At 51.9% G+C, this 8,086-nt stretch overlaps 1 protein-coding gene across 3 annotated transcripts; it reads left to right on the plus strand.

Annotated features, from left to right (window-relative positions):
• The first annotated feature begins 673 nt into the window (after positions 1 to 673).
• TSPO2 (translocator protein 2) lies at positions 674 to 3,694 on the plus strand. 3 transcript variants are annotated; one of them, XM_028479133.2, is made up of 4 exons: positions 674 to 1,139; positions 2,522 to 2,734; positions 3,080 to 3,221; positions 3,460 to 3,694. In XM_028479133.2, the coding sequence occupies exons 1-4, from the start codon at positions 973 to 975 to the stop codon at positions 3,658 to 3,660; spliced, it is 723 nt and encodes a 240-aa protein (XP_028334934.1). In that variant the 5' UTR covers positions 674 to 972; the 3' UTR covers positions 3,661 to 3,694. The 3 variants fall into 3 exon arrangements, with proteins under 3 accessions (XP_028334934.1, XP_028334935.1, XP_007118478.1); XM_028479134.2 differs by having other exon boundaries at positions 674 to 1,125; positions 2,542 to 2,734; XM_007118416.4 differs by having other exon boundaries at positions 2,542 to 2,734; positions 3,460 to 3,693.
• Positions 3,695 to 8,086: the final 4,392 nt, after the last annotated feature.

The following is an 8,086-nucleotide window of genomic DNA, read 5'->3' on the forward strand; positions in this document are numbered from 1 at the left end:
CATTTTGGATCCAGACTGCCAACACTGAACCCAGTGACCCACCTGCTGGCTGTGTAATCGTAGGCTAGTTGCTCAACCCCTCTGAGCCTCACTTCCCTTGCCTGTCAAATGCACATAATAATATTTACTTTGCGCAGGATAATGATGGTCATTATTGAGCTAATAAATATAAGGTGCACACCACGAAATGGGTACTCAGTAAGTGGTAACTTGTCACTGTGGTCTGGCCTCCTGCAGCGGAGGTCACTCCCCCAGCCCCGAAGTGACCGTCTCCCATGGAAAATAAGTAACTGCTGCTGCTTTCGTCTTAGTTAATGATTCTCTAGCCTCTTGTCCCGGACTGCAACCCCCTCCCCTGGGCTGCCTTCCCCTGGAGGAGGGGATAAACACCTCCCTGGGGTGCCCAGGTCCCCAAAGTGGAGAGATGGGGCAAAGGAATGGTGGAGAGCAGCCAGCCTGGGGAGAGGACCTCGTGTCTAAAGGACAAGCAAGGAAGAGGTGCTCAGAACTTTGATAGGAATGAAGAGCGGACATGTTGGACTTTGCTGGACAAAGCTCTGTCTGAGTCACGCGGGAGGCTGGCTGCCTTTTCCTCTGAGTCATGAGGTTCTAGGGGTTTGTGAAACAACTGTCAAGCTCAACTCCAAGCCAACTAGCAGGCAATAACCAGGAGCTGTGTCCATGTCTCATGAGATCATTTCCGAAGCTGGTGCTTGCCTCACTGGGGACAGCCCCAGTTACAGCCCCAGTTCCGGGGAAATCTGAGGGTCCCCACCACCGCCGCGGACACAAAGCTGGTTCATGGGATGCAGCGACTACAGGCATGAGTAGCCTGGCAGCCTGGGGCTCAGCTGTCGCAAGAAGTCCGGGTCTCACAGCACCAACGCCTCAACAGTTCCATCAAGGGGACTCCTCCAGAGGCCGGGTCTAGCAGACCAGGGCATCCCCTGCTGAGAGGAACTCTTCCGGGCCATGCAGGCAGCAGCCTGGACTCCCCAGCCAGTGTCACCACCCTTGTCACTGGAGAAGGGCAGGCCAGCTAGGAGCCCCACTCCACCCTCCTCCCCATCCCCAACCCTCCTCTGCCCTCCACACATCTTACATCCCCGGCACTCAGTCTGCGAGGTATGCTGCCTGAGGTAAGGAGAACACAGGCCTGGGAATAAATAAAGGGGCGCCAGGAGTGGGGAGGACAGGAAAAAGGGAAGGGGGGTCCGGGGGGACCTCCAACACTGGATAGAAAAGTAGAAAACACAGACATAGAGACACAGGAAGGCAGAAGGTGAAGAAATGGATGGTGAGAAGCAGCGAAAGAGAAATAGAAAGATGCACAGGCAGACAGGGTAGTTCTCCCTGTCTCCAGAACCTCCAGGACATGTTCATGGACCCTTGACAGGAAAGGATGGCGTAGGCAGTCACTCCGGACACTGAGAGTAACCACATTTTTTTTCCTTCTAATCCTGTCAATCATGGGGAGGAGGCTGAAATAACACGGGCAAATGAGAAGCATGGTATTGGGTGGGGGCCTTGGTTGGAGGAGGGTCTGTGCATCATCCCACATGTGAAGGACATGCAAAGCAACATGCAAATGAGTATGGCAGTGTTTTAATCAAAGACCAAGCAGTGGTTTCCTTGAGAAGTCAGGCCACAAAAAAATCTGGGTGGTAGTGTTTGTGGCTCTGACCCTCTGGAAGCAGAGAGATGGAGGGGGAACCTCCCCCAGCTCCCGAGGGGAAGATGAGAACTTTGGAGAAAGGAATCTACAGTGTCACTCGGCTGAGTTTGCATTTAGGCGGGAGCTCGGGCAGGGTGGGCCCCTGGGGTTTGCTGGTCTGGTATAGCGAGATAAGCCCGGGGCAGTTGGGCAGGCCGGTTCTGGACTAGAAAAGACCCCCAAGGATCTCTGGCTCCTGCCTTCCAAATGTGGTTCTTCCAGGTTGGTTATGTCAGCTTGGCTGAGTTCAGTCTGAGACACTGTCCCCATCGAGGGCCTGCTATGTACCTGGCCAAGTGCCACCGACTGAGAGAGGCAGAAAAGACGGGCCTACCTGGACCTGAGATCCAGGAGCCAGACACACGTTGGGGGAGAGGAGCCCTTCACTAAGAAGCAGATATCAATACTAGACAGTACACTCCCAGTGCCAAATAAGCAGTGTGGAGAAAGGAAGTCCACGGAGGGTGGAAAAGGGGGAAGGTAGTGTGGGCTCAGAGGAGGAGGATGTGGCTCACCCAGTGGGGCCTCTGTGAAAGGTAAATAGAAAGATGTACAGGCAGACGGGCTGGTCAGCCCTGTCTCCAGCACCTCCAGGACATGTTCATGGACACTTGACAGGAAAGGATGGAGTAGGCAGTCACTCCGGACACTGAGAATAACCACATTTTTTTTTTCCTTCTAATCCTGTCAATCATGGGGAGGAGGCCCAGGCCAGGCCTATGAGGGGCCCAGGCCAGGGAAGAGTGTCAGGTAGGAGGAGACAGACGGGCAGACACGGGGAAAGGACTAGGAGAAGGCTACCATCAGTGTGTTCTCTCCCTCCCCAGACTGTACCTCCTCAAGGAGAATGTGGCCTCAAGGGGCCGCCTTTGTGGCCCTGCCCCTCCTGGGGCCCACCCTGGTCTGGCTGCTCACCCATCATTGGATGTCTGGTTGGTGTGACAGCCTGAGAAAGCTGCCCTGGTGCCCATCCCACAGAGTCTTGTTGCTGGTGTGGACAGCCATCTACTCTATCACGGGGTAAGTGTCTGTTTCTCATGCCCTGGGGTGGGAACAAGTCTCCTATCCCTGAATTGCTGCCGTACACTGACCTCTAAAGGGATGGTACCTCATCTTGCCTCTTCTGGGGTGTCCCCTCTGTGCCTGCCTCAGATTCCAACCCCTCCCTCTTCCTCTACCCTCTCCCAGTAACCCCATCCCTTCCCCCACCTCCCCCCCCAGCCCTCAAATGATGCCTAGACCCACTTACCCTGATTTCAGCCCACAAGGATTCCCTCTTGGTAACCAAAAGGCTCTAAGCCAGAGGGCTTTCTCCTCTTACCATAGAACACCCTCCTCTGAGCGTTTCTGCCACCATCTCCACAGATATGCCTCCTACCTGGTGTGGAAGGACCTGGGAGGGGGCTTTGGGCGGCCCCTGGCCCTGCCCCTCGGCCTCTATGCTGTACAGCTCGCCATCAGCTGGACTGTCCTGATTCTCTTGTTCACAGCCCACACCCCCGGTCTGGTAAGGCGCCAGTGCTCAGCAGTGGAATAGGGTAGGGGAAGATGAGGCCACCAGGCCCCAGAAGCTGATAGCACAGCAGGTCAATCAGGTGTGGGCAGGTAACGGTTGGGCAGACTTCTCTGAGCTTCCATGGCATGCACGGAGCGCTGGGAACTTGGCTCGCTAGGTCCAGGGTGCTGCAGAAAGGTCGAGGGCCGGTTCCCAGGGCAGCCTGCCTGACCGCCCTGCCCCTGCCCAGGCCCTGCTGCACCTGATGCTGCTCTTCGGGCTGGTGGTGAGCACGGCGCTGATCTGGCACCCCATCAACAAGCTGGCTGCCCTGCTCCTGCTGCCCTACCTGGCCTGGCTCACCGTGGTTTCTTCCATCACCTACCGCCTGTGGAGGGACAGCCTTTGTCCAGAGCACCAGCCCCAGCCCACGTGGGAGAAGAGTGACTGAGGCAGGGGGCAGGGGAGAGGAGGGAGGGCCAGGGCGGGGATAGAGGAGACCTCAGGCAGGGCTGTGGAGCTAGGGTGGAGACAGGGGAGGGGGAGGAGGTGGCAGGGCTTGATGAGTCCCTGAAGGTGACTTGCTCCAATGTGGCCACTGTCCTAGGTCCCCTGGTGCCACTTTCCATTAGGATTCAGAGACATGGGAAAGGAAGGAAACTTATTTCACACTTAATATAAAATAATAAATTTTGTATTAATAAGAATTAATTTAGTAGTATCAATAAATAAAATCCCAACTATCTTTGAGGGTATGATGTGAAAGGTATACTTGAGTGTATGAGGTCCAGGGCTGCAGGGTGGGAATAGACGTGTCTGTACATCTGTGTGCATGTGCACACGTGAATGAAGGTGTGAGCGCACGTGTGGGAAGAGTGGGCACACCATTTCCGCTCACATGCCCTCACAAAACTGACCCCAAAATTTAGGACTTGGATTTTTTTTAACAGATTTTTTTTGGGGTCACACTGCAAGGCTTGTGGGATCTTAGTTCCCCAACCGGGGATCGAACCCTAGGCCCCTGGCACAGAAAGCGGCAAGTCCTAACCACTAGACCGCCAGGGAATTCCCAGGACTTAAATTTTTAATTACCTGAAAAGTAAAGTGTTTTTGAAAAGTTACAGAAAATCAAAACCAAAAAGTAGATAAAGTAAAAAAGGATACCAATTATACTTGTCAAGCTATATATTATATTGATTATATATTTTGTATTATGTATCATATATAAATATAAATATATATTATGTATCACATATAAAATATTATATAGTCTACATTATATTAATTTTATTTAATTAATTTATTTTAATTACTATATTATATTAATTTCACTAATAACAGTACCATAGTATATATTATGGTTCTATGATATATTACACATTATATTTGTCATATTAAGACCTTCTGTCATTATCTCTGATAAGATTATAGATCTTTTTAATTTTTGTTTTCATATACTCTTATACTATTAGTTTTTTACATCAATTAATTATTATTGTAATAAGAAAAAATGTTGAAAAAGGAGAGATGTAAGCCTCGGTGCTGGCTAGTGAATTCAGAAGGAGCTTCTTGTCCAGCCTTCTCTCTTACTTCTCTTTCTAAACTTTCTTATTGGCTTTTTTATTTTCCTCTCTTCCCTCCTCTTGTTTTCCTCTCCTCTGGTCTCAAAGCCCTGATAGTGGCAAGAAGTGACTGCCCAGGGCTGGCTCCCCAAATCTTTAAACAAGGCCAGCTGGAAGACCCAGGCGCCTTGCGGAAGGAGCTTTTAAAAATACCAACCAGACTCTCTAGGGAGGGGCTTGGGCATCAGTGTTTCTAAAACTGCCAGGACCCCCTCATGTGCAGCCCACCTGAGAAACACTGCTGAGGCTGTCCCAGAGCCATCTGGGAGCTTATTAAAAATGCCTATTCCTCGGACCCCACCCAAGACCTAGGAATCAGAACTTTGGGGGTAGGCTCCAGGCGTCTTTAGATTTAACAAGCTCCCAGCACTTCAGTCAGCTGCTCGCTGAAATTTGAGAGCTCCAGGCATGGATGGTCTTTCAGGGCCTTTTTTGCTTTGGTTCTGTGAGCTGAGTTCTGGGTCTGGAACCAAGGACCACACAGGGGGAATAGACAGAGGACATCATCATTTGAGAAGGAGATTGGCTGCTCCTGGAGCTCACCAAGTGAGGACAAGCGAGAAGGAATCTGCAATCTCCCCGCCTCCACTAAGGGCGTGTTCTGCCCAGCTGGGCACATCGGTCACCGGCGTTCCTGAAGGCCACGCACAGTGTCCCACCCACCTCTGTGTCCCCAGCCCCAGAGCAGCACAGAGCACAGAGAAGGTGTTCATACATCTTTGTTGATTGGTTGATTGAATAAATGAACACATGATCCCATTAAAAGACAATGCTGACCAGCGCCCCACCAACACCTACACCCCGCTCTGGACCAATTGAAAAAGCCTCTCTCCTGGGGGAGGGAAAGGCATTAACAGTTGTTGAAACTTCTCAGGTGGTTCTAATGTGCGGGCAGATTGAGAACAGCTGCCGTGGGGCGTTGCTTCTCAAAGTACGGCCCAGTGACCTCCTGGGGCCCTTGTTGATGGCCTGGACTCCAGCCTGGCTCCAGACTCACGGAATCAGATCAACTTGAGGAATGCGGGCCATAAGGTACGGTGGTTTGCAGTTCCAGCCTTGGAGACAGGCCAACGTGGGCTTGGATATTGACCCTGTCATTAACTGGAAACCGGGTACAACTTACTTCACTGTGCTTCATTTTCCTCATCTGTAAAATGGGGACCTCAGGGAATTTGGGGTAAATGTGTCTGGCACAGATGAGGTGCTCAATAAATGTTAGCTGTCCTAGGAGGGGACCCCGGGAGGCCACCTGTTTAATGAGCACCCATGGTTCTGATTCACACTGCAATGGGGACCCACCCTGCTCTGAGACCCCGGAAGTACTTCCCAGACTTCCTAAGGGCCGGGAGAGTGAGTGACCTTCCCTGCAGGTCTGTGGGCCAGCCTGACCAGCGTTACACACACAAAATGATGAGCTCTTTATCTTACACATTCACATGGATTTTGACTTCCCCTCAATCGGATTTTTTAAAGCTTTGAGTTAAATTGATAACTCCATTGATCCAGGTAACTGTTTTAAATGTATAAATGTATCTATAAGTACTGATCGAGGACAGGCTCAGGAGCCGCACTGCATGGATTCTTATCCTAGCTCCACTTAAACAAGTCTGCGCCCCAGAAGTATTTGTCATGGTCATTACCATCACCATCTCATGCAGGCATTACAGATACTTGCTACCACATTTTATTCATGTTGCCAACTAATTCTAGAAATTAAACTGGCCCTCCGAGAGGATGCACCATGACTGTCACGTGACTGTGACCTCCACAGGGCAAGCTGATACCACAAGTCCAGGGGTCCAGATGCCTCTAGTGTTGGATATTGGCCCTAGAAGGAAGCTTGATTTGGGCAGTGTCCCAAGCCCTGGAATAGCATGACTGCTTGGCACAGCTCCCTGGCTTTGTGCAAAAACAGCTGGAAACGGCAGGATCTCCAACCCCAAACTCGTATCCTCTGACCCCCAAAGTCATCCTTAAAATCCCCCTCAGCACCAGCTCCTTGGTTCCTGAGTGACGGCCTCTAATCCTCCAGCCTCCCCACCTGCCTGGCCTCTACCCCGCCTCCCAGTTCTGAGCCCGGTCTGGAGTACACACTGCCCTCGGTCCCTCCTCTCTGGTTACCTAGAGTTGTGCCCAAATCGAACCGGAGCTGCCTTCTCTCTTTGCCAGATGCGTCCCGGGATTCCACCATCCAAGTCACGTGTGTGTGCTTCTGTGTCCTTGGGCAGTGTTTTTCCATTTGCCTCTGAGTGGGCACCTGGTGTCTGAATGTGATTCACTCGGCGGGTAGGGGAGAGACAAGGCCTTCACCAATGTCTGGAGAGGTGGGGAGCAGCTCCAGGTGAAACAGCAACCCCAGGAGGCAGTGTGATGTCTCATTCTACTGTATCCTAGTTCCCTCTTTTCTCCCCTGATCGCTTCATTCTTCTTCCTTTTGCCAATGTCTGCAGAATGGGGATACACAGGGGCAGGTGAGGTGGGCAGAACGGTAGGTGTATGTCCAGTGGATAAACGTTGGTCGGCTGGGCTGGGAGGCAGGCAGAGTGCAGGAAGTGTTTTCTCTGTGCATCTCTGGTCCCTCCTACCTACGGGCAGGTAGAGGTGATGCCCTAGTGGAGACGTAAGGCCCCCGAGTACTGTCAGGCCCGGGCCAGGGCTCTGGAGTCTTGCTTCCCTTGTGGTGGCCACCATCCATTCTATCTCCTGGGGTTTCCCTGCACTCCAAGCCCAGTTTCAGAGTCTTCCCAGTTATCTCTTTTCCTGTTGTTCCAGAAAACAAGCACAAGACCCTTTTGTTTTAAAGATTTATTGCTGATCCTCATCAGTGACGAACTAGTTACCTGTCCAAACAAAGCCTGACTGTGGGGGGATCCACTCAGATCTGGACCACCCCTGCCACTTCCATCCTCAAGCAGAGTCCACCGAGGCCCCTTCCCCCTACCTAGATTTCAAGGACCCTTCATAACAGAGGTCCCCTCATCTGGCGTGGGAGTTAGGAGAAGCCCTCTTTGTCACGCCAGGAGCCTCAGTGGTATCTAATCAACCCCGTTTGTCCCTCTAGTGTCTATATCTCTGAAGTCTCCCAGCCTGCCCAGAAATGATCTGCTCAGAGGTGCACCCGAAAAAGCCCCTCCCCCGCCACCTTCACCTACTCCAACACATTTCTAAGGGCTGAAAGTCTCCTCTCAAAAGTTGATTGTTGGGGCTTCCCTGGTGGCGCAGTGGTTGAGAGTCCGCCTGCCGATGCAGGGGACA

Source organism: Physeter macrocephalus, chromosome 18 (assembly GCF_002837175.3).
Source record: "Physeter macrocephalus isolate SW-GA chromosome 18, ASM283717v5, whole genome shotgun sequence".
Lineage (NCBI taxonomy): Eukaryota > Metazoa > Chordata > Mammalia > Artiodactyla > Physeteridae > Physeter > Physeter macrocephalus.

What these genes read in the sequence shown, in the direction of transcription:
- TSPO2 (XM_028479133.2), top strand. Translation starts at nt 973, where the DNA reads ATGCAGGCAGCAGCCTGGACTCCCCAGCCAGTGTCACCACCCTTGTCA. An exon ending in TGCGAGGTATGCTGCCTGAG is followed by an intron (nt 1,140 to 2,521) that starts GTAAGGAGAACA and finishes GGCTACCATCAG; the next exon opens with TGTGTTCTCTCCCTCCCCAG. An exon ending in CAGCCCACACCCCCGGTCTG is followed by an intron (nt 3,222 to 3,459) that starts GTAAGGCGCCAG and finishes GCCCCTGCCCAG; the next exon opens with GCCCTGCTGCACCTGATGCT.